This window comes from Arvicola amphibius, chromosome 12 (assembly GCF_903992535.2).
Source record: "Arvicola amphibius chromosome 12, mArvAmp1.2, whole genome shotgun sequence".
NCBI lineage: Eukaryota > Metazoa > Chordata > Mammalia > Rodentia > Cricetidae > Arvicola > Arvicola amphibius.
Window position 1 is genome coordinate 32,746,150 of NC_052058.2, and position 24,931 is coordinate 32,771,080.

General features: G+C 46.0%; 2 protein-coding genes across 2 annotated transcripts in view; one reads left to right on the plus strand and one right to left on the minus strand.

The window, feature by feature from the left end:
- Positions 1-24,931, minus strand: part of Wdfy4 (WDFY family member 4) — a 232,123-nt gene that overhangs the window by 36,897 nt on the left and 170,295 nt on the right. The window contains 2 exon segments of the mRNA XM_038350155.1: positions 24,334-24,355; positions 24,358-24,395. Of these exon segments, the coding sequence (XP_038206083.1) occupies positions 24,334-24,355; positions 24,358-24,395 (60 nt within the window).
- Positions 14,135-14,902, plus strand: Lrrc18 (leucine rich repeat containing 18). The gene has a single exon (XM_038350154.1). The coding sequence runs from the start codon at positions 14,135-14,137 to the stop codon at positions 14,900-14,902; it is 768 nt and encodes a 255-aa protein (XP_038206082.1).

Genomic DNA, 24,931 nt, shown 5'->3' on the forward strand with positions numbered 1-24,931 from the left:
GAGCACTGGGGTTGCTTTGCTCCAATCGGGCGAAACAAAGCTGCAAGAGAAGTCAAGAAATTCAAGTAAATAAACATTGAAAGGACAGCCCTCCCCCAACAGAAGAGCAGGAAAACGCACAAATACATGGGAAGTAAGAAGGAACCTGAACGACAGCTCCTGGGGCTGAATGCTACTGAAGATGGCTCCCCTGAAAGGGTGCCATGTGGACTGCTCAGTGTTGCTGGGGCGGTTGCCATGGAAAGTCTCTTCCTTGGAAACTCTTGCCTTCTTTCCCCACCCAGGGAAAACACACAGAGATCAGGTTTCCTCTCCCTGGGAGACTAGTAAGTAACCTCAGCCTTTTGCCTTTGCCTTTCCCTTTGTAGGCTGGGTCAAGAGTATGCTAATTAATTCCAAGTCCCAAGACCCTTGTTGCCTGGTGACAAAGTTGCACAGTGGAGGAGCTCCGGGAGGAAAGGCAGGTAAGGTTTGCTCCCTGGTGGCCTGTGCCTGCTCATCTGCCTCAAATCGGCTTCTCTCTGCTCTTGGTAAACAGCTCGCAAATGCCTGCTCTCCCGGCTGCCTCCTTACAGAGCCCAGACACCAGCTAATGCATTATTTAGGGGAGGAGGCCACACACCCTGAGCCCTGGCCAGGACAAACAGCTAGCTGGGGATACAGGGTGGTTTTCAGGTGTCTGGAGTCATGGGCAAGCTTGGCAAGGGAGCCACGGAGCCACGGAGCCACAATTTGGTTCTTCCTAAAAGCTGGGTCTCTCTGGACATTTTTTGGCTGGCCCAGGGCAGGCGGAGGTAAAATGCAGGCTCGGAAAGGGCAAGAGACTTGTACAAAGTCACACATAGAGAGGGACAGAGCAGTGACTGGTGCAGGTAAGAAAGATACATTGTCCTCCGGGTTTGAGTGTCAGCCTCCAGAGCAGAAGGGAGGGGCTGACAAAGCCACCGTGTCCCGCAGAGTCCTGGAGTGCCCAAGCTTGTCTATTGGTTTGTCAATGCTAGTGCTTGGTGCCACTAGCTTCTCTGTGGGTCTCCACGGGGTCTCTTGGGGCTGGGAGGGGGAGAACTTCATACACTGCCTTCTTCTGTTGGCAGAGTGGCCAAAAAGTGAAAGCCAGGTGGTCTTTCCAGGTGCCTTTTTCCTGTGCCTACAGAACCCAAGGTGCGTAACTGAAGCGGCCCCTCATCCTGACAGGTGACCCACTGCGATAGCCACCTAGTTTATCACCAGTTTGATCCACCGCCAACTGTGGATCAGTGTTTCCCAGCTCTCTCTCAGTCTCAAGTAATGAGACTTGTCTAATACCGTGGCTAGGTGTGTGATGCACACATGCCTTTAAGCCATGAGGCTAGACCTTGGCCTGGGCAGGAAAAACATTCCCGCATCACTTAGCTAAGCTCCCTCCAGCTCCTAGAGAGGGAATGCATCAGGAGTTTGCCTGCTGGCTCAGAAAGCCAAATGCATTGCAGTTCACTGTAAAGTCAAACTTCTATTGGCAAACCAATCAGAAGCTAGGTTCACAGCACAAGGAAACAAGGGGCGCGGGCTCTAAGTTAGTAGTATGTGACTGATAAGGACAGGCTGTCAAGCCTGGAGGTTTCTTCTGGGAAGTGGGGTGTATATGGGTTAAATGAAGCGCTCAGACATAACTTATACCCTATAGAAAAAGGGGGGTGGAAAGGGAATAGTAAATGCCAAGGCCCATAAGGCTTCATCAACTGCTCATACTACAGATATCAAACCTACCTCTGGGTACACATTACCTTCCTCTGCCACTACCCTGTGTGTCTTTTCCCTTTTTCTGTCTCCCCAGCAGCCAGTTATTCCTAGCTAGACTCAGGCCAGCCTGCTCTTAAGCAGGTACCCACCTCTCACACATACTAAGTACCCTTTGTGCCACATGCCTTTTGCACCCTGAGATCTTTCCACCGCCTGTAAATGTAAAGGAATCCAGTCTAGGAAAGCGTGACTCATCCCCAAAGTCCCATCTTAGCAGAAAGTGGGTCGCCACAGCCATAGTCCTCCACCTTTCTCCTCCATGTGCCAGGCCCTGCCCATATTCTGTTCTTCCCCTCTCTCCATCTCTTCATTCTCTTTTCTTCAAGATGCTCTCACAACTCCCTTAACAGCCCAGGCTTCTCCGAACTCTCGGGACATCTGTCCTGGAGGCGCCGCTCTCCCTGGACTGTTCTTCCTCCAGTCTTCTCATGTGATGTCTCCTAAGCATTCAGCAGGGCAAATGCCACCTTCCTAGAGGGGACTTCTCAGCCCCCTCTGAGATTAGCCATCCACATCCACATACACCCATATCTGCAGCCTAACTCCAGCCCTCTCTTTTCCACAATCACTTCTGTCTTCTGCAGAGCATTTACACCATTGGAAATGGCCCTGGGTTTCTCGACTTGATTGCTCAGCAAGTGGGAAATTCATGAAAACCACAACACTGTCTGCCTTAGTCATTCACTGCCTGTCTCCTGACCTGACCTATAGCGCAACCCCAATAAAAAACCGATGCGGGGATGGATGAACAAATGAATGAATGAGTGAATGATTCGCTTGCACTATAGAGAACTCTAGAGATTAAAAGCAGTAAATGCATCTGTAAGTTGATTTTATATTCTTGCATTGCTGGTGATAGCAACAGTGTCCATTTAAAAGTTGCAGCAGTTTCATTCGGGAGTCTGCAAATACTGATTCCCAAACCTACACCTGATATAACAGACCAATGATAGTGTCCAGGGTTGCTGGTGGGAGGGAGGAGATGGTGAATGGCACTGCCAGGTTAATCTCAGTCCACAGGAGCTAGCATCATTGAGTATCCACCATAGTCCTTGGCATATACAATTCACCATATTTCCTTCCTTTCTTCATTTTTTCCTTCCTTCCTTCCTTCCTTCCTTCCTTCCTTCCTTCCTTCCTTCCTTCCTTCTTCCCTCCCTCCCTCCTTCCCCTTCCTTCTTTTCTTTCTTTCTAACAAATTACAGCTTACTGGTGTATTTTGCAGATAGGCAAACTGATTCCAGACATGTTACATGACCAGAGCTGACAATGACAGCTTCTGTTGCCTGCTCCACAGTGCTCTCATATACACCTGAAAAGGGACAGACCACATGGCCCCAGTACGTGAGAGATCTGAGAAGTTGCCCTCACTAAACACAGCAGTGATAGTTGACATGAATCTTGGTAATACTCATGTCTGTCCAAAGTCAGCAGGAAGGGCCACTCATATGCCTAACATCTTAGAGTCTTGCTCTTACACACACACACACACACACACACACAGAGAGAGAGAGAGAGAGAGAGAGAGAGAGAGAGAGAGAGAGAGAGAGAGAGAGACGCATATGCATGCACACACATACACACACATGCACACAAATACATGCCCACACACATACACATTTTAAACAGAGTAGAAAAGTGACCAAAATTTGTGGAACATGAAAAAAAGGTCATATTTGTGAGTGTATGTGAACTTTTCCATATACATTACAGAGAATCCAGAAACTGCCGACAGCAATACTGTATTCTCCAGAGTGTATGATTGTTGCTGCTGGCTGCTTTTTCCATTGCTACTCTCTCTCTCTCTCTCTCTCTCTCTCTCTCTCTCTCTCTCTCTCTCTCTCTCCTCTCTCTCTCTCTCTCTCTTCTCTCTCTCTCTCTCTCTCTCTCTCTCTCTCTCTCTCTCTCTCTCTCTCTCTCTCTCTCTCTCTCTCTCTGTGTGTGTGTGTGTGTGAATGTACTCAAAAGAGCACTGGGTTCATACGGACATTTAATACTTTCTTGCTAACATATCTTAAACATCTTCACTTTTGGAAAAAAAAAGGGTTTTGCTTTGTTTTATATTTGATTCATTCTGTGACCATACAGTAATTATTCACCAATCATCTTTTATTTGGCATTTTAGCTGCTTTTAACTATTTCTTATGCAGGAGTTCTATCTTTGTTTCCTAAAGAGGGGATCTTAGAAACAGCTCCATGCATTCCCAACGGCTGGGTGCATCTCTCCTGTTCTCTGCGCCATCTCTTTACTCCATCCCCGTAGGTCATCTCTCCTTCTGGGTGTTTCTCCTTCTCTTCTAGGTTTAACTCCGTTAAACCAGCTCCAGATGCCAAGCCCTCCCAGAACACTCTCTGCTGTAGCTACACACACTATCATAGGGCTGGAGAGGTGCCTCTTTGATTAGGCGCACTTGCTCCCCGAGGACCCAAGGATGGTTCCTAGCACCCATGTAGGGTAGGTCAACCACCTGGAACTCCAGTATAAGGGATCCAACACCCACTTCTCACCTTCATCATCATATGTCATGTACACAGATTTAAAAAGTCTATAACTAAAAAAAATAACCCAAAGTATTTATGACCCGAAGAGCGTCACACGCAAGGTTGGCCATCATTTTCAGTGATCAGCCAACACTCAAGCGCCTGAGGCTCCTTCCACCCACAAAACTCTGAAAAAATACTGTGTTCCAGGAATCATTTTAACATGGATAGAAAAACAATGAATCAAGTTAATTATACAGGGCCAAGATGTGTTGGGGCACAAACAGAAATGCATGTATTACAGGCCCCATGTGACATGAGCCCTGCACACCTCCATGTGTCCTCTTGTCTTCCAGGATGGAGAAAAACCTAGGTGACAGGGATGGCTGTCATAGCGCATCAGTGATTCTCAGCCTGTGGGCTGTGACTCTTGAGGGAGGACCAAAGGACCCTTCCCGGGGGTTGCACATCAGATATCCTGCATATCAGATACTTCTATTATCAGTCATAACAGCAGCAAAACTACAGTTATGAGGTAGCAATGAAATAATTTTATAGTTGGGGGTCACCACAGCATGAGGGACTCTATTAAAGGGTCACAGCCTTTGGAAGGTCGGGAACCACTGTGGTACATGGGGGTGTCAGGCTGCAGTTTGTAGGAGATTTCTACCCAGCATGGGTCCACTATGGGCAGTTTCTACCCCACTGTGCATGCCCGTCTTCCCACTCCTCACAAGGCTCATGCTCTTCCCTTGTATCTCGGCACCCCTCCCCCAGAATCAGCCTCTGTGGTATCTATTACCAGCATAAAGCTCGTGAGGCTCAGAAAGTTGTCCAGCTTCGCATGGACGATGAGCGGGGACCACGTGGTTAGCACCCTGGTCTAACAGCTCTGGACATCTAGCCGCTCTACTATGCTGCTTCTCTGAACCCCAGTTCTCTGCTTTGCAAGGAGAGGGGTGACTGTAGCAAAAAAAAATGGAAGCAACGTCTGCCTGCAAGAGCAGACCTTGAAGCCCCATTAGAAGCTCACTGCTAGGGTCTGGAAGCACCAGGCTGACATGAGCCCTTTGTCCTCTGCTTGTGTTCAGGCTGGTTTGTGTGTCTGGAACATGTGGTTGATGAACAAGGCCTTTCTAGTCTGTTAAACTAATAATCTTAAAATTTTATTTTAATTGTAAGGCACCTATTCCCTTTTGTTCCTTTAACAAATCCAATTAAAACAGAGTACATTCAGAATTACAAAATAGATGCTATTAAACCAATAAGAAATCATAATCTTTCGTTATGGGGCCATGTGACCCCTGGGGAACTTTTGCTCCAAATAAAAGTTGAATTCTTATTACCCACCAGGGGGAAGAGGACAGGTTGACAGATAGCGCTTCCAGGCAGTACGTATGCCGAGCCACGCTGGTGCAGAGAGAGAGAGAAGTAAATAATGTGAGGGTGGGCAGGGCTGCAAACACAGACCGTCCCAGCAAAAATCCTCAGAATGGCATTATCATATTAACCAGATAACTGCCGAATCAACGGTCACCCCATGTAGAGAGTGTAGACGCTGCTATTCTCCAGGCTGGGAGGAGGTGGGACAGGATGGGAAGAAGATTCCTCCTCTACAAATCTAGAACAAGTGAGCTGGGACGGATCACTCACCCCCACCCCCAACCAGTTCATCAGTAGCCTCGCCTGTAGAATGAGAAGAACAGTGCTGATTCTGAGGAGAGGTACCGGGGTGAGAGAAAAGACAAAGAGAAAGCCCCCAATGAGGAAGGGGGCATGAGTGTGTGAGGCTGGTACGGCTACATGACACCAGGAGAGAGGTGGAGGAGGCAGAAAACAATTGAGAGACGGCATGAACACCGAGCGGCCTGCTGCCTGCTGCCTGCTGCCTGCCCACAGACCACAGGCTATGGTGGAGGTGCCTCTCAGAAGGTGCGCTCTCTCTCTTCAACCTCTTTTGTGTGTGTGTGTTTTGATTTTTCGAGACAGGGTTTCTCTGTGGCTTTGGAGCCTGTCCTGGAACTAGCTCTTGTAGACCAGGCTGGCTTCGAACTCACAGAGACCCTCCTGCCTCTGCCTCCCGAGTGCTGGGATTAAAGGCGTGCGCCACCACCGCCCGGCTGTGTGTGTGTGTGTGTGTGTGTGTGTGTGTGTGTGTGTGTGTGTGTGTGTTTTATGAGTAAGGTATCACTGTGTAGCCCAGGCCAACCTTAAATTTGTTATGATAGTTTTACCTCTGCCTCTCAAGTCCTGAGTTGCAGGCGTACACCACCATTCCTAGCAGAAGGGTTGGCTTTTCATGTGAGCTCCTGTGGGAAAGAGCAGCCAGTACTCTCCAGAGCAAAAGTGTGACTGTTTAGGCAGGGGCAGGGAGTGCAGTTAGCTTCTTAGCTCAGGCCAGGCTGGGTGAGAATCTTGTCTCTTTACAGCCTCAGCTCATTCAGTATAAAAAGATGCTCACACTAAGTCAGCTCCATGGGTACTGAAAGGGTTGAAGGACAAAAATCCCTGTCTTTATCATTGCTCACATAAGCAAACAAGCAAGCACACATATTTATTGAGCCGCTGTATGACTTCTTTGTGTATGACTTGTAAACCCCCTTCCTCTCTCTCATTTGATTTTAAGAGTTAAACTATCACATCAAGGCCTTTAAACATTACTAAAATTTATAATTTGCATATATCTAGATGATAGATACATACATACATACATACATACATACATACATACAGAGTCTATGAAGTGATTAAAGGGTCAGCCTAAATGGTTTCTACAATTCCCATCTTCATATGTTCCCTTCAGAAGTTCAGCGGGATATGTGCGTAGCTGACCACTCAGAAACTTAGGCCAAACTTCCTGTCTCACTATCTAGTTGGCAAAGAGCTCATTCCCTTCAAACAGTTCTCATATCAAGATAGGTAACATTCACATGTACTATAGCCAGTATCTGGTCACCTAGAATCTGGAGACTCTAACACTCCTGGATCCCACTGTCATGGAACCCGCTAGTAAGAATTCACCTTCTTGGGTTGGGGCATGGTCTTAATATTCTGCTGCAGAAGATTGGATGGGGTTCTAGTCTGGTAGTACTAGGATTGCAGAATGTCTTCCTCATTTTGGAGGGAGTGGAAGCCGGCACTGTGACCTCCACGGGAGACATTTACCACCACTGTGGCACATACAGAGGAGGCTGAGGGGAAGGCAGCAGATTGTGGTGAAAGCCTGTATATAAAGTTAGCTTTCTGAACCCTCTAGGTTTGACTTTGCCTGTGGCCTTGTAACCTGGGGGAAGCCACTTGACTATTGTGAGTCTAAACTCTATTTCTTTAATAAATCGGGTTGATCTCTGGTAGAATGGCTGTAGGGACCGGAGATGTATGAGAGCCCAGCAGCATGTTCACAGCGAGGACCTTAGTCCATCTCATTTCATCAACAATAGCGCACAACACTGGACAACGAGCAGCCTTTCACAACAGACATCAGAAAATGCTGAGATCACAACCCTGTAAGATTCCATCCACACTGTCCACTCTCTCCAAAGCAGGGGTAGTTAGTGAAAAGCATGGAGCATTTAACAGCTACACTCCCATAACACTCCAAATAACACCATGAAACAAATAGCACACAGTTCCTGGTCCAGAACGGGTACTGGACAAGCAGTAATCCTTTCTCCCAGCCCAGACTGCGCCTAAGTCAGGAATCAGTGCTGACCTGGGGGAGAGCTGTAAGGAGTTGCAGACACTTTGTCTCCACAAAGGGGACTCAGGGACTTTTGTCTTTGCCTCCCGAGTGACTCTTCGTAGGACACTAAAGCCCTTCCTTGGAGTGAGTAGCACCTGTTTAGGGGAATGATAGGAAGCCATGTGGGCAACCACAGAAGCAGGTGAGCCAGTTCATTCCCTGCCCTGTAAATGTGATGGGCAAAGAACAAACATAGTTTCAAGGATGCTCATTCTGGTATGATTAACCCTGAGATTTCTTGACTTCCAGGTGGGGGCAAAAGTAAGAACTGCTCAACATCATACTTGGAAGGTTTATTTCTTTTTACTTTAAATTGTGTTATTTTACCAGTCTAGTAGTGTGACACATGAACCCCTCTCTAAGTGGTGGGCAGCTCCCACCAGCACTCCACATATGCTATGTTGCTAAGTTGGGCTGTTTGGGAGATTGGGTAGAGTCCATGCATTGTTCTTACAAGTGAGGAGGGGTCATCAGGGTATAACATTATGCTGCATTGAGATTCAGCTGTATTTAAGGGTTAATGGATTTCTCAGGGAAGTTCTCATCACTGCCCACAAGCCAAGGGTATTTCTTATTTATCATGCATGTGACATGAAGTTTCTCCCAAACACTGGCTAAAAAACAGTGATAATTTGGCAGGTCCAGTTCAAGTATGTGTCTATCCTACATCTAAGGCATCAGTCAAAGAATGAAGTGATTGTTGTGATTCTATGCTAGGAAGTTATTCAGACATATTAAACCTGTGAAAACAGTCAGTGTTACTTAAAAATGAAGTCCAGGACTCAGGAGTGTGAAGCACCAGACACATGCTAGCATTATTATGATTGCAAGGCGCTTAGAGCTGAAGGCATTTGCAAATGTTTTGACGGTATTAAAATATAGGTTGCCATTACATTTTTAATTTAGATATCCATGGGGTGTCCTCCCATGCTGTTCCATTCACAATGACTAGATAGAAAAATTATTCAGAAATTAAAAATCAGACTAACTGGCCCACTTACCCCCAAGTATAAAACATAGATGTAGAGGACAAACAAAAAAATAGGACTTCCTTGGAACCCTCTCATACTGGGCTTTCCAGTCTGCACATGTGCAAAGGACCCCTCCCTCCATAGATCCCCTCATCCACAACCCATCTGTCTGTCTGCTCTTTTATCTATGTTCTTCCTTGTGTGGGTTGGCCACACTATGATATTTGAAGGCTTCCATGAACTGATAAGAACACATCTAGTTAAAGTTTTGATCATCTGCTAATGAAAGATCATTAATGATCTAAGTTAATGATCAAAGACCACCTGCTTTACTCTCCCACCCTCACGGCTTCCTCTCCTTTTCCATGGGTGGACAGGCCTGGCCTTAAATAGAAAAGTGACAGGGGATCGGTCCCTGATTTCTCCGCCTCTGAAACAGAACTCATGGCCCTGCCCAATTCCAGTGGCCCTAAGCAGCTTTGGGGATCAGAAGGGTCTTTATTGGCACAGCGTAGTAGGCTGCCTACAACTGATGATTCCAGCCAGCGAACAGTGGCCTTGAGGAGAGCATTAATAAAGGGGGAGAGGGTTCTGGATGTTCCCACGTGGCTTGATCTGTCTGGGGATCCAGACTCACTAGGGAGGTGGCAAAGTGCATTAAGCTAGTCAGCCCCCTACTCTGCCTTAAGCTGATTGATGGGTAGGCTCAGCGCCAAAGGGCCCATTGGAGAGAGGCTCCTTAATGGACCAGTTCTATAGCGGGTCCCCAGCGGCTCCCTTGCCCCCACTACTCAGACCTGGGAAGGCTTCTTTCCACGGCATGGGTGGGCTGTGGGGGCAGGTTCAGCTGGCCTGACTGGATCCTAGTCTGTTGGAAGCATCCTGTCTCGTCTAGGAGCCTTCAAACTCATGCTTGAATTTATCTTAAGGAGAAGAAAACCAAATGGCAGCCAACCTTAGAATATGCAGGGCAGTCTGGTGGCCAGAATTAGCGACTGTTTGGATTTTAACTATTTAAACTAGAGTGTGAGTTCATTTACAATGTGTGTCTTTCAGAGGCTTGATACCAGGCAGGCCCCGGTACACTCAATCAAGGAGTAAACAGATGGATTCAGGCAAAGGAATAAGCAAAGGGACTTGGTTTAAATCAGTCTCAGAGGACTAAGAAGGCCCTCAGACAAAGGGAATTTTATTTACTGCTTGTTCAGACCCCAGGCTACGGCTGCCAAGTAAAATACAGCCCTACGCAGGATTTGAGATGTTCGAATTAACACCCTCTCATGTTCATCCGAAACTCAAGTTTCACTAGTGACTCTTGATTTTATTTGCAACGTCTGGGCACTCTATGAGAGGCACTGATGAACAGAAGATTATGAGTATATAAGTTTTCTTGCGCTGAATTCATCTGTTTGGTGATGTCAAGTGCAGAACAGTTTCTCTGACATGCCTCCCGTGAACACCTCTACCGGTGTTCACAACAAAGTTCAGATGCTGCACATCTGCCTGCTTTTAAGGGACAGAATGGAACTGTTGTGGACACACACACACACACACACACACACACACACAATATCCGCGAGAGCCAACCTAGTCTGAACAAGCAGGCACAGAGAGATAGTCACAGAGATTGACCATGGAGTTACAGTTAGTTTTTAAGTTTAAAATGTAGCTACATAGCATCTCCCCTTTGGGGATGCAAACCTCTGAACTTTAAATATATACAGACTCATGTAACCGTCCCCAAAGCATGTCCAGAAAAACCATCCCCAGAACACTCAGCCACACTGCTTCCTGGGAATCTATTGTCCCCAGCCCATAGTCCCTGCCCTGGTGGATCTGTTTCCTGCAGCTACATAAATGGATTCATTCATCATGCAGACCATTCCAATGGCTGCTTCTTGGCAACAGTGCGCTCTTAGGAGTCACTTAGGCTATTGCACACATGAATAAATATGTTCTTTACGGATATCTGAAATGCATTTTTATTTTCACTGATACATCATAACTGTACACATTTATAGAATGAGGTATGGCATTTCAATGCACACATACAAAACCTAACAATCAGACAGAGATGATAAACATAGCCACCTCCTTTATGCTCTGCAACATTTCAGTGTAAGGGCTCTGTCTCCTGAAGGACGCACCTGCCCTGTGGGGCAGTTATGAACGCGGCACTGATAGACACAGGAGTAAGCTTTCATATGAACAGAAGCTTTTCTTGTCCTAAATACCTGCTGGGGAGGATGAAGGAGCTGCTGATGAGAGTGTGGCTCATTTGTAAGAAAAATCGCCCAACTGTTCCAGGGGCTGCCCCATTGTGCATTCCACGAGGGGCTGCACGGCCTCCCTCCATCCTTTCCTATTGGTTTTCACTACAGACCTTCTTTCCTCTGTTCCGGGTTCCAGAACTCTTTGCCTATGTAGCTTACAAATATTTCCCTCCGTTCTTTGAGTATCTTTTTATGCTTAATGCTTTGTTCACAGAGCAAATTTTTAATGTTTTAAGCCCATTATTTTTTTAACATTATCTTTTAGAGGAATGAACTTTTGTCAAACTATAGGTTATAATTTTTTCCAGTTTTCTTTTAAAAGTTTATGGCTTATATTCATATCCATGATCCATTTTGTGTTAATAGTTATTTCCATTAAATAGTTAATGGTTTATTCAGTTTCATTGTTTTGTGTATGAATGACCAATCATCCAACACCATTTATTGAAAAGTTTATTTTTCTACTGAAGTTTTGTCAGAATGCAGTTGACTGTGTTGGCTACATCTGTGCAGATCTGCTTTCTGGGCAGTATCTTATGTCTGGGCGGTCTATGTATCTGCCCCTCGACTGATAACACATGTTAATTACATGGGAAGTTTTAAAGTTATTTTAAATGAATTCTCCTTCAGTGTTTTCCCTTTTTCAAATTTGCTCTTTAATTCTAGTTCCTTTATCTTTCAACATTTCAGAATTTCAAAGTTTTAGACATTCTTATGCATAAAAACATGAAATAAAAATCTGTATATATATATCTTGCCGAATATTCAAGTAGAATCATGCTATTTTGACCAATTTCAGGAGAAGTAGCTTGTAACAATATTGGGTTGTCTAACTCATGCGTGCTATGGTTTCCTATGAAGAATATTTTGCTTAAGTCATTATTTCATAATTTTCATCATAGAAATCCTCATTAGTATATATATCTGAAATATGAATGCATTTTCCTTTGGGGAACATTGGGTTTTTTTTTCAAGTTTTAGCTTCTGATTGTTACTTGCTAATATGCAGATATCTGGCAGGGCAGCTGTGTCTTAACCTTGCTTTCCATGATCTTGTTAGGTTCAGTTATCAGTTTAAAGACTGTCCCAAACATTTCACGGTCGTCTCTATGTGGACCCTCGGGTCACCTGCACACACAGGTATCTTGACTTCATTTTTTTCTGTTTACCCTTCATCTCCTTGCATTATTTCACTTCCTAGAATTTCCAATATAAACAGTCAAATAGGTACAATCAAATGCCTGTTTTACTCATACACCTGAGGTCAGGAGAGCATTCAGTTTCTTTTTAAAAGAAAAGACTTGAATTTTAAATTAGGTACTTATGTGTATATCTGTGTGTGTACCTCAGTGCAGTGTTCCCAGAGGCCAGAAAGGGGCATTAGAGTCCCTGGCACTAGAATTACAGGAGGTAACGAGCTGCCCAATTGGGTATTAGGAACTAAACTTGTCTGCTACAAAAGCAAAAAAGGCTCTTAAGGGCTGAGAGGTCCCTCCACATCCCGTTTTCCTTCCTAATACAAGCCTACAAAGCTCCAGGGCTGCCTTAGATTGCGTTTGGCTCTCCTACGTTTTGTTCTGTTTTCCCTTGTCCAGACTGTGGAGTTTTGGGGAATGTGTTGCTCCGTTGCTGACTGTGGAGAGCCTGTCCCTAGCTGTCACCTCCCTCACTGCTCAGCATCAGTCTCCCTCTCCAGACAGCAGGACCAACACTGCGTCTCCTGAGACTGTTGAAGAGTGGGAACACTCTGTGTGCTTAGTAACTAACGGTTACGAACCACCATTACCAGTGCTGTGCAGTATTAGACAATCTATATCCCCTAGCAGCTCTGTAAAGGGACTGTTTTCACAAATAAGGAGACTGGGGCAGAGAGTTAAAGAAAATTGCTCACTGCCGAACTAGACTTCTAAGGCAACTCTCCACATTCTAGGGCTCTGTGTGGTGCTCTCTGGGCCTGCCCCCAAACCTAGTTATGCAGAGCAATCTATAGTTGACTGTTGGTGTGAAGGATGTGGGGGAGGCTGTGGAGCATTCTCTAGAAGCTTGGCAGCCCTACTTTGGCACCCTGCACCCTCTGTACCTAGGGAGAGGAGGGGCACTCTGGATGCTACAGTAACCACTACCACTCTGTAGTTAGAGTAACCAAAGCACTAGCTCTTATGGGTCCCAAATGTGAAAGGAATATGATAGCAATTTTTAACACTCACTGTTTCCTCCCTTCCAGGCTTCTGCTGCCTTTGACGCAGCAGCCCCTCCCTCTGCAGCCTTCCAGGATGGTATTTTGACAATGCTAAGGAGACTCTGTATGTGAAAGTCTGGGAAAGTAGCACATAGCCAAGCACACACACTCATGCACATGCACACATACATGCACACACAGACACACAGGCACAGACAGACACAATCCATACACACACAACCTGGAGTCAGAAGGACATACACACCACACACACACACACACACACACACACACACACACACACACACACACACACACACCCTGGAGTCAGAAGTCTACTTCCCAGGAAAATGGCCAGAGAATAAGACAGTGAGAGCAGCACTGAGCATCCTTCAGCTCAGCACTGCCTCTCACATCTGGGAAACTGACATCTGGAGAGATGAGAAATGTTGAAGACCTCTGATACTTTTGCTACTGCTGCTATCCTGATTCTTCTCTTCTACCCTGGTTTGTTTTGTTTTCTTTTTTTTCTCTATCTCTGTACCATCAGGGTCACACAGCCCAGTGTGGTGTCCTCTACTAACGAGATTTATCTTATTCTGTTCTTATCAGAGCTTCCCTTCTAGCAGTTTTATGTGACTCCTTCGTCAAAGTCATCATCATCAACTCAGAAAAATATCCTTCGAATATACTCCCATACTAAGAGACCATGGCCAAAGGTGGGAAAGGCCCCAAGGGCAAGAAGATCACTCTCAATGTGGCCAAGAATTGCATCAAAATCACCTTTGATGGGAAAAAGCGCCTTGATCTGAGCAAGATGGGAATCACCACCTTTCCCAAGTGCATCCTACGTCTCAATGATGTGGACGAGCTTGACCTCAGCCGGAACCTCATCAGGAAGATCCCAGACTCCATCTCCAAGTTCCAGAACCTGCGGTGGCTGGACCTGCACAGCAACTACATCGACAAGATCCCTGAGTCCATCGGTCAGATGACCTCCCTGCTCTTCCTCAACGTGAGTAACAACAGGCTGACCACAAATGGGCTGCCCGTGGAGCTGAATCAGCTCAAGAACATCCGCACTGTGAATCTGGGCCTCAACCACCTGGACAGCGTGCCCACCACGCTGGGGGCACTGAAGGAGCTCCATGAGGTGGGGCTATATGACAACCTGCTGAATACCATCCCTGCCAGCATCTCCAAGCTCCCCAAACTGAAGAAGCTCAACATAAAAGGGAACCCCTTTCCAAAGGCAGATGAGACAGACTCGTTTGTAGACACCATCAAAAGGCTGGAAAACCTCCATCTGGTGGAAGAGAAGGATCTGTGTGCAGCGTGCCTGCAAAAATGCCAACAGGCCAGGGACAAGTTGAACAAAATCAAGAGCATGGCCCCCACGACACCAAGAAAGGCCATCTTTTCCAATTTGGTTTCACCCAACTCAATGGCCAAGGATTCCCAGGAAGACTGGAGGTGACCTGGGACCCTGACCCTGAGGCAGGAAGGGAAGAGGTGGTAAGGGGGAGGCAGTGAGCTGTACCCAAAGGAAAGGACTCTTGTGTTACTGTAGGAGTCTTTTCATCCAAGCCATAAACACCCTTCCCTACCTCTCCGGACTATGGTTTGGTTGATTGAGGGGCTTTATGTCTCTTGCTGTTCTGCATACTTTATTATTTCTTTCCATACATGCAGCTCAGGGAACAAAGAAGTCCTCATCTATCTGTCCATCTCATTTCTGTCCCGAATGCTCCCGGTGTCACCCAGCGCCCAGGGAACTAATGCTCACCAACATACTCTATCACTAGCATTTGGGGGCGCATTGTCAGTTCCCAAATGTGGAACTCATTCCATGGGAAAGTTTTGGATGTAGGCCTCTAGGCCAGCAGTCTCTGAGGGGTTGGTAGAAAAGCAAATGGCCCAGAGATGGACAGGCATTACCACTAAACTTCGCCAGGAAATAGCCAGAGGCAGCACTTGTAATTACATTTGCACAGCTGGAGCTTTCCTGGAGGCCCTTGACGGACTGTGAGCGCGCCCAGTCCTTTAGGACTCTTAGCTAATGAAAGTATGCAGTAGTGGCCAGTGCAAAGCTCTGATGGCCTTTGTGCAAGGGACAGGCAGTAGCCAGTGCACAGTTCTGGAGGCCTCCATGCAAGGGACAGCAGTGACCAGTGCACAGCTCTGGAAGCCTTTGTGCAAAGGACAGGCAGTGAACACTGCAGTGCACAGCTCTGGAAACCTTTGTGCAAGGGACAGGAAGTGGCCAGTGCACAGCTCTGGAGGCCTCTGTGCAAGACACAGGCAGTGACCAATGCAGGCTTCCATGCAGGAGACGGGCAGTGACCAGTGCACAGCTGTGGAGGCCTCCGTGCAGGGGGGTTTTAAATAGAATAGCTGACCATGTCCACCATTCTATGGCATAAGCCAGCTGTAATAATGGCATGCTTTCTTCCTGGTTATTTTTCTGTGTGTACGCTTCCACATGGCTAAAATCAGAGCATTCATGTCATTTCTACCCTCTCTTGAAACCCATGTTGTCACATGGTCTTTGAAGCTAACATTGCAAACATCTGAAAAACGCTCATTCTCATGATATGCAGAACTATACATTCCTGTGGGCATTTAAGTTGTTTCTAATTTTTGCACTAATGGAAATGGTTCTGTGATGAGTGTCTGGATGACTAACACATTGTACCATGGTTATAGATTATTTCCTGGCAGTCTTGCATCACTGCAAATAGTGTGTTCAAGGGTCTTTGTCTAAATAGCTGTGACAACCTGTCATCCAGTAGACTGTACACATTTCTACCCACCAGCGATATGCATCACAAGCCACTCGCCACATGCTCCCCGTGTGGTTGCTTCTCTACATCTTTCTCTTCCTTTAATATCACAGATGATTTATTGGGAAGCCATCTAAAGGGGATGTTATATCTGAGATGTGAATCACTACAATGGAGCCCTGGGCACAAGGATCCATGAAGGAAACATATCTACTGGGAGTAGAAATGGTCACTCAAACAGCTCTGGTCTTAGGAAAAGATATTCTCATCAGGTCTGCTGATGGGGCCCCATAGCTAAGTCTGCATGTATGTGTTTCCGGCTTTTGTTTCTTCTTCTCTTTTCTTCTTTTCCTACCCTGCCTGCAACATTTCCTCTAAGCTAGTCAGGAATTCACTGTGTAGACCAGGACACTAGCCAAGAGATAGTCAGAAAGGGAAGTGCTGAGCATCTTTCTGTCCAGCCCTGCATCTCATGAGATGATGGCCTTTGCTGTGGGTTGCTGCTGTTGATGCCCTGACTTCTCTCTGCTACCCTGCTTCTTTCTCTGTATCATCGGGGATCAGAGCACAGTGTACTACCTTCTCCTAACTAGACCATCTATTTCGGTTCTTATTGGGGTCAGTCTTCTAGCAGAGATTGGGCCATCTCTTCTTGGATTAAAGTGCTTGGATTAAAGGAACTACCCCACAAGCTGTTTCTCTTTTCCTACAAGTTCTAGCACTGCTATGGGGGAAAGAGACTTAGAATTTCTGTCTTTCAAGTTTTAGGCAAAACTCCAAATAAATTCATTTATAAATTTCGCCTAGCCAGGTTCTTCAGGTTGTGAGCTCTGGTGACAGAATTTGTCTGGCGTCTCAGCAAGAGCATAGAGTTCTGCCTTTTAGATGGGAAACTCCAGGGCTTCCATCTGTGGCTCAGTGGCTATGGGTGAATCTGGGACAGTGACAAGTCCCTGCAGTTGTCAAAACTAGTATTTCCTTCCTTCCTTCCTTCCTCCCTCCCTCCCGCCCGCCCGCCCGCCCTCCCTCCCTTTTCTTTTCCGCTAGCATCAACAGACACCTTCTGCCTAGCTTGTGATAAATGGAAAGACTGAGCATTCCTGCAGTCCCATGGCTTGAGAGACTAAGGGTTATTGCTGAGAGTTAGATGGTAGCCAAGATTAAATGGCAAGAGTATAAGATTTTTAAAAAAGGAATGTTTTGGAAATGACAGACATCTACGTCCCCAGTAAATCCCATCTGTTCACAGAGAGGTTTCATTCTTCCACGTCTTCTTCCCTTGTGACTTTTAGCCAGTTTGTAATCCCCTTGGGAGGCTTCTGTGGTTCTTTTTTTTGCACCCAAATCTGGGGTTCTTCTTGGAACTGCTTGTCAAGAAAGTTTGGATTTTGCCATTGTTGTTCTTAGTCTGTGCTTTTGGTGCCAGTGTGCAAAGACAGTGAGAAACTTAGAGGCCCAGGGCTATTTGGACATCTCTGTTGTGGTCTGCAGGAGAACCCAAAGTGTTGATTTCTTCTGAGCTCGCTGGAGAGGTGTGGATGATTACTTCATTCTGGTGGAACTGCATGGCACAAGTGATTTAATATCCACTCTGATGATACACTTGGTTTCTAGAAATGGCTGTCTGGAACACCGGGCTACTATGTCTTGTACCTTTCTGAGGTCTTGGGTGAATTCAGAGTTTTAGGCAAGGTTCTCAGAATGTATCATTTTCATTTCAGACATGGAGACTTCTACAGGAACCTCGAGCACCCCAGTTAGGAGGTGGAGTCTCAGATGTGCCCACTAGAGAGCCAGGCTCACAACTACAGCTTCTTTTTCTCTGACTCAGGCATTTCAGGATCCACATAGAAACATGCTCTAGGAGAGAGCAGCAGTCTGTGGATGCTGCCCAGTCCAACTGCTCCCCCTGAAGCTCTTCTCTTCGAGGATGGGTACCATGAGTCAGAAGTTAAGGAAAACATTGCAGCTACAGTCCGTGCCAAGAAGGGTCTGGGTCTTGACTGTGGATTCTCCTGTCTGCTGTCTCTACTGTCCTCTCCCTGCCTCATCCCCACTGGAGTTGCCACCTCTCAGCGTGCTTATCACTGGTCCTCAGAATCACCTCGCGGACTGCAGCCTTTGGTTGGGCTAGTGTACACAATGATGCTCCTTTCCCATCCTCACCGGAGGTGCTTCCTGCCACTTTCACTTTTCCTTGGGTCTTAGGAAAGGGGTTTAAGCACACTGGACTTCATTAGGATTGAGAACCAAGAAGGCAGACATCTTTGATTTGTCTGGTATGCACTCCAGTCAGACCCATTTTTAGCTAGAAAGTGCTGGCTACCAGACAGCGCAAAGATTGGAGAGATTGGGCACTTAGCCACCATCTTCTGCATCTTATTCAATATTGATACTCTTTCCTTCTATAAAATGCCACTGCCATGTTTATTCCCTGGAAGTTGCATTAAGCCTGGAATTACTTGATACAAAGCCATGGGTTTCTCTTTTCTCAAGTAGAACAGAAACCATCCACCGTGACAGTAGTCCCTGTTTCTGAGAGCCAGGTCTAGTCTGGGTGGCCCTAGTGCGATCACAATGTGATCTGTGTTTTGCCCCGGTTGCCTGGAGCAGTTGCCTTAGTCTCTTCTGTCTCCATTCCTCAGGTTGCGCTCACCATCTACCTCCTAGAGTAGCTCATGGCCAAAACACGAAGACCCATCAGCCAACAGAAATAAACGACTCCGAAGAGGAAAAGTCCCAAATTAGAAGACAGAGGGCACATTCTGGAAGACAGGCTCTCCGATGCTACCCAAATTATTGAATTGCTTTATAAATTTAACTTTGTTTCCCTTGGTTCTAGGCTACCTGCTTGTGAAAATGCCTTTGGAAGATGTTTTGTGTGGTTTTCTGCATGTATGTAAAAAGAGTGCCTAAGAAAATCAACGATTTTATATATTAATAGACAATTATTAAAGTCTTAAAAGTCTACATTAAGACTGAAAAGTTTCAGTCTCTACATGTCACTCAAAATGGTACATTCTCATTACTAGTAACTTGTAAAAATTACATGTAATTATCAAGAAGATATAACATATATAAAATATCACATAGAGAAATGTTCTCAAACATACTATAGATAAGTTAAAACTGAATTTTAACTATCCCCTTAGTTGTACACAAAAAGGCAACAAAAGGAAAAGCAGGAATCAAGGAAAACACAGCCACAAAAGATAAGATGGTCATCTTGTGTTCTAACACTTAGTAATTACACTAAATGTAAATGGCCAATTTTATTTGTAGTGGTTCCAAAATACAAGAAACAAATGGCTTTCAATCTACAAGTAGCTGAGCAAACTCTGCTATCATACCATGCATATATAGAGTACAACTCAGCAATTAAAAGAAGCATACTATTTGAATATGCAAACAACTTAGTCAGATCTCAGTGAATTACTCCAGGGTTTTAAAGGGCCAAGTCTTCAAATATTGCAAACTGTGATTAAGTTATAGGACAGTCTCTAAATAACAAATGAAAGTTGTGAAAGGAACTAAGCAGAAGTGAAGTGCAAGATGCTGTTCCTTTGTAATGACGGAAAGATAGTACTTGCATGAATCTGCACACATGACCAATAATCACAAAGATGTAGACATACATGGAATAGTCCTGGTTTTCAACACTGTGTATAGTCAGTGATTATGCATACTCTCATGAGGGTGGAGAGTAAATGAGGCAATTATACTCTACTCTTTTTCAAATTTCTGGGAATCTACAGTTATTTTAGGATAAAATTTTAAAAAATTAAAGTTTCAACTCAATAATAGGCAAGGTCTTTGCACAATCTCTTCAGTACAAACTTAAGAGTCGCTATGGCATGGTTAATGTGAGACTCTAGCATACTGAATAAACTCTGAGCTGCAATTCTTCAGCCATGTCACAGAGACAAGGCATTTCAAGCAAAAAGAACACATACCTTCAGCTCACTGGGCATACTCATTATTGATTGATCCCTTGCAGAGTCTAGAAACTTGCTTTGAAAAAAGTATGGCTTCTGTGTCTATGTTCTAGGCTTCTTGGAGTTAGCTGAGCACACACAACCTCTGGGGAGGATGAACCAGTAAGCTGCTTCCCACCCACTTCTAGACCTTCACACGCCCTATCCCACAAACCCCATGTGTAAGGAGCACGTCCCGAGTGCTAGAATATTGGTGGTTACACTCATTTTGAGTTTTGTAACAGCATTTATTATTCTACCTCTGGTTATAACTCTTGTCCCTACACCCAGAGGGATGGACTGAGTCATCTTCCACCATGGATCTCTCAGGGTTCATATGATCAAGACATCCAAGAACCTTATTGCTCCATTCAGGGAGGAGCCCAAGTGAGCTTTTCCTAAATGGTTATGTACATTACAGATACACTGATCTCTATGGAGAGAGACTGGAGGCAGAAGCATGGTAAGAAGGGAGCTTGATGTTGAGCTTGAGGCTGCTGAGACTGTGCCCTTGGCACTGTCACCCCATCCCAGAAGATCACTATCTTACGGGATTTTCATAGCTCTTATCACTGATACTCTAAACATTTTCAAAGAGAATGTATAAAGGAAATAAACAGAAATTCTTCAATGGTAGAACACTATGCCAAAAATGGGTTTCGTTATAAACTCTAGAGCACTGTGTACTGTTCCCAGTGGATGAGAGAAGGTTTTCTACAAGGGTCTCCATTCTGGGGCCTATGTGGGAACTGTGCTAGGCAGGTATGACAAAGCATAGCCCAGGCAGAATCCTGAAACATTGTGAAAAATCATCACAGGGACCTAAAGCGGCTGTTCCATACATGGTAAGAGGTATACAAGGTCATTTTCAGCTATGGATGAGGATGGAATTTTCCAAATATAACCCATCACAAGAGAACTGTCATTTACCAACCTGACAGCCATCTCTGTAGGGATCCCCAGGATAGGGGTACGGTCAATTGTTCTACCACATTCTTCCTTCTTACCCATTCTATCTGCCTCCTGTCTAGCTGGAACTAGAACTGAGACAGATAGGGGGGTCTGTGTGTTGCTGGGGGAAATCCCCTTTAGAGGTCTGGACACAACAGCCTAAGACTAGTTAGAGACAGTTAGGGATCACCACTGCGTTTCACAAGATGCGTGTCTAAGGAGCACACTGATCTGACCAATGAAATCATCTGGTTGGTTCTCAGATGAAATGTAAAACTAGGTTCAGAAAAGAAAAGTCAGTTTGTGGCTATTTTGCTAAAATACCTGGATTACAGTGTGTGGTATGAGGTGGAATTTCCTACAAGACTGTTGGTTGGAGATCCTGGGGCAGTGACGCCAAAGCATTCTTAAAGCCTGCCTAGACCAGACAGAACTGGCCAAGAGGAAGTCCCTCACTTAGAGGTCCCAGCTACAGCTTCCAGCAAACTTTCATGAGCCTAGAGAGTCTTGCAGTCACACATGGAGGTGAAGCTGAGTTGTTTTGTTGCTTGTTTTGTTTTGTCTCCAGGCACACGAGGCGATGAGTCCTCTTTTTTGCTTCTATTCATCCACTTGGGGTGGGTAATTACAACTTCCAATTGAAATGACCTGGGGACCCAAGTGTAGGCAATAAGTCTCTCCTGAGAGAGGTAGGATGCCCAGGGGTGATATCAGCCGACCAGTGAAATCCTAGAGCTTACCCTTCTTCAACTACTGTGTCCAGTAGAGCTGGCAAGCAGCCACCTTACACCGAGACCCACAATAGTGCACCGACTCACCAGGACATCCACTCTGTGAGCGAAGGAACTGATGTCCTGCTTCTGTCAGCAGCAACTGACATCGGTCAGAGCTGCCAGTGATTCCGTGTTGCCAAGATCAATGGTCATATCTCAGTTCGTATCCTGCTTGGCCTATGAGACTGGTCCACCCCTACTGCAGCGCCCAGCAGGCTTTTTTTGAGCTTTCCCCACACCCGCAGCCTGGGCTAGTTAGCTCTCTGTCTCTCCCCGCTTTACCGCCAGTTGGGCTCATCCCACGTGCATCCTCTGGGCAGGCCACATAAACTTACAAGGCACGCTCATCACTCTCACCTCTTTTCCACATGCATGCTTTCCCGGCTGCTCTTGTCCACTTGTTTGGTTGAAATACAATTTACTCCAAATTACATCTCGTCAAGATCCCCGCCATCCTCCCCCCTCCATTAAACTCGGCAGTTCCACATTTCTACATGGTGCCCCATGACCCCCTCATGAAAGTGTGGCAGAATTTCTAAATTCACGCATCCAAATAAAGCTGCTGATAGTACAGCCACGGAGCAGCGGCTCATCCTGGCTGCCCCTGTTGCATTTTCCAGCCACTCAGGACTGAATGCCCCCCTCTCACCAATACCTCACACCTGTCATCAGATCTGTCGTCTGTCCCCTCAGCCCTGTCTGCTGTTTCTGACCATTCCCATCACGCCCTGCTGGCTCTGACCAGCACTGATCCCCCGGGTCACCTGCAGCAGGCTCTGAACCAGTCGCTTCTTCGTCTTTGACTTAATAGTTCCTTTTTCCTGACCCCAACTGCCAAGGTAATTCTTCTCAGACATAATCCAAGCCCCTCCTTTTTCTGCTGACCCTTAGCCTCCTTCCTCCCAGTTACTTATAAAATCACCCCGCTCTCATGTTCCCTCCAGGACTTCACAAACTCACCATTGAGCCTCTGTCTGCCCCCTGCATGACAGTACAGCAGCCTTTTCCAAACTAGCCAAGCTCCCTGTGTGGCTACACTTTGCCTCCTGTCCCCAAAAGCTTCTTCCCAGTCCCCCGCATGACAAGCCTGTCACTGACTATGTCTTAATTCAAGTTGATTTCTCTTATTAAACATTCCCTCACCAAACCTTCTTTCAATTCCCAGACTAAATTGAGATGTGTATCCTCCTCATGAGAATATAATAGTCTCAACAGCATAAGGGAGTCTGGGGTTGTTTTGCTTGTCACTTGGTTGAGCACCAGACACCACATATCACAAGCTATCAATATTTTGAGTGAATTGGTGAGACCCACCCATAGTTAATATGAATTCACTGAATACCCCTCCTGGGATGGCAACTGCCCTGCCCATACACACTTCTGGATAAAACTAGTCCCACTGCCATCAGAAGTAATAACATCTGCTGACCCGAGATTGGGTTTCCAAGGAGCTGGCCCCTGCAAGAGGAGGTGCTACGTTTGGGGATAGAAGCCATACCATGACTGGCAAGATGACCCACACAATAGGCTTTTAAGTTCCCAGTAATTCACACACCCACTCACACTGAGTCTCCCTATATCCAAAATGCTTAAAACCAGAAACGCTGGAGTTTGGACCATGTTTTGAGTTTTGTATATTGCATATACATAATAAGGTTGTCTTGGGTCTGGGCCGTCAACTCTCACTGAGAAATTCCTATGGGCCTGGTAACAGTCTGTGTGACTCCCTTGTTAGCAGGCTCAATGGTCGTGTTGCATAGATGCTCTAACAAAGCCTAGACTATAAAACATGGGATTGTGACCCCATGTGTCACCTGAGGTAACACGCAGATTGTTCAACTTGTGACATCCCATTGGCACTCACTGATTCAGATTTTTTTTTTTTTTTTTTTTTTTTTTGTTTTTTTTGAGACAGGGTTTCCCTGTAGTTTCTAGAGCCTGTCCTGGAAACTAGCTCTTGTAGACCAGGCTGTCTCGAACTCACAGAGATCCGCCTGCCTCTGCCTCCCGAGTGCTGGGATTAAAGGCTGTGCGCCACCACCGCCGGCTGATCAGATTTTTTTGAAGAGTTTTGGAGTTCCCGAATAAATATGTTCAGACTGCATTGATTAATTTCTGAACATCCAGACACCCTCAGGGCTGGTAACACCCCTTCCTGAGGGCTAGATCAGGCTGGCGCCGGGGAGTTATCCCTTCTACAGAAAGGGGATGCGAGCTATCAGGCCTGAGACTGTCCGGGGCCAGTGCGGGGAGGAACTCCAGGCCTATTTGTAGAAGTTAAATTGAAAACAGAAAACATCAGGAGTAATAATAAGGATGTCTTCAGCTTGGAAAGAAATTTACAAACAAATGACTTTGCCCCTTTGTATGGATCCTGAGCGGGAGAATAAGACAGAGTCAGGGCAGAGTGCACCCTGATGACATTACCTTAGGTTGAAGGGGTCTCTGCGTTGCCTTTTCCTTTCAAGCTGGGTTGGAAAGTGCAAAAGCTAAATAAAAAAATAAAACAGTTTCATGAGCAGAGCCACTGCCCTCCCACCAGCTTACTACACACACACACACACACACACACACCAAAGACCCTGGGGAAAAGACTTGGTTCCCAGGCTGCTGCTATTGGACTGGGACTTTGGGGAAGATGAGAAGAAATGAAGACCTTTAGGTCACTGTTGGGTCTGTGGGACCCCAGATGACTTCATTTGCTCCTGTTTACATCCCTGCCATGAGGTGATGCCTTTGTCACATGCTGTTAGCATGACGCACTGTTTGACAACAGGCCCGGAGTGATGAGGCCAACTGATCAAGTACTGGGACCGCTAACATGTGACACCAAATCAGCCGCCCTATTGTAAAATGGGTACCTCAAAGTACCTTTAGCATGGCAGACAAGAGACGCGTGAGGCTTCTAGAGAGCGGCAGGAAACCTTAGCTCATACCCAGCAGCTAGAGGAGCACATGAGGTGACAAGTGTCAAAAGTCCACTCAGGCCACCAAACAATGTGGCTTTTAGGAGGCAACTGTTCCA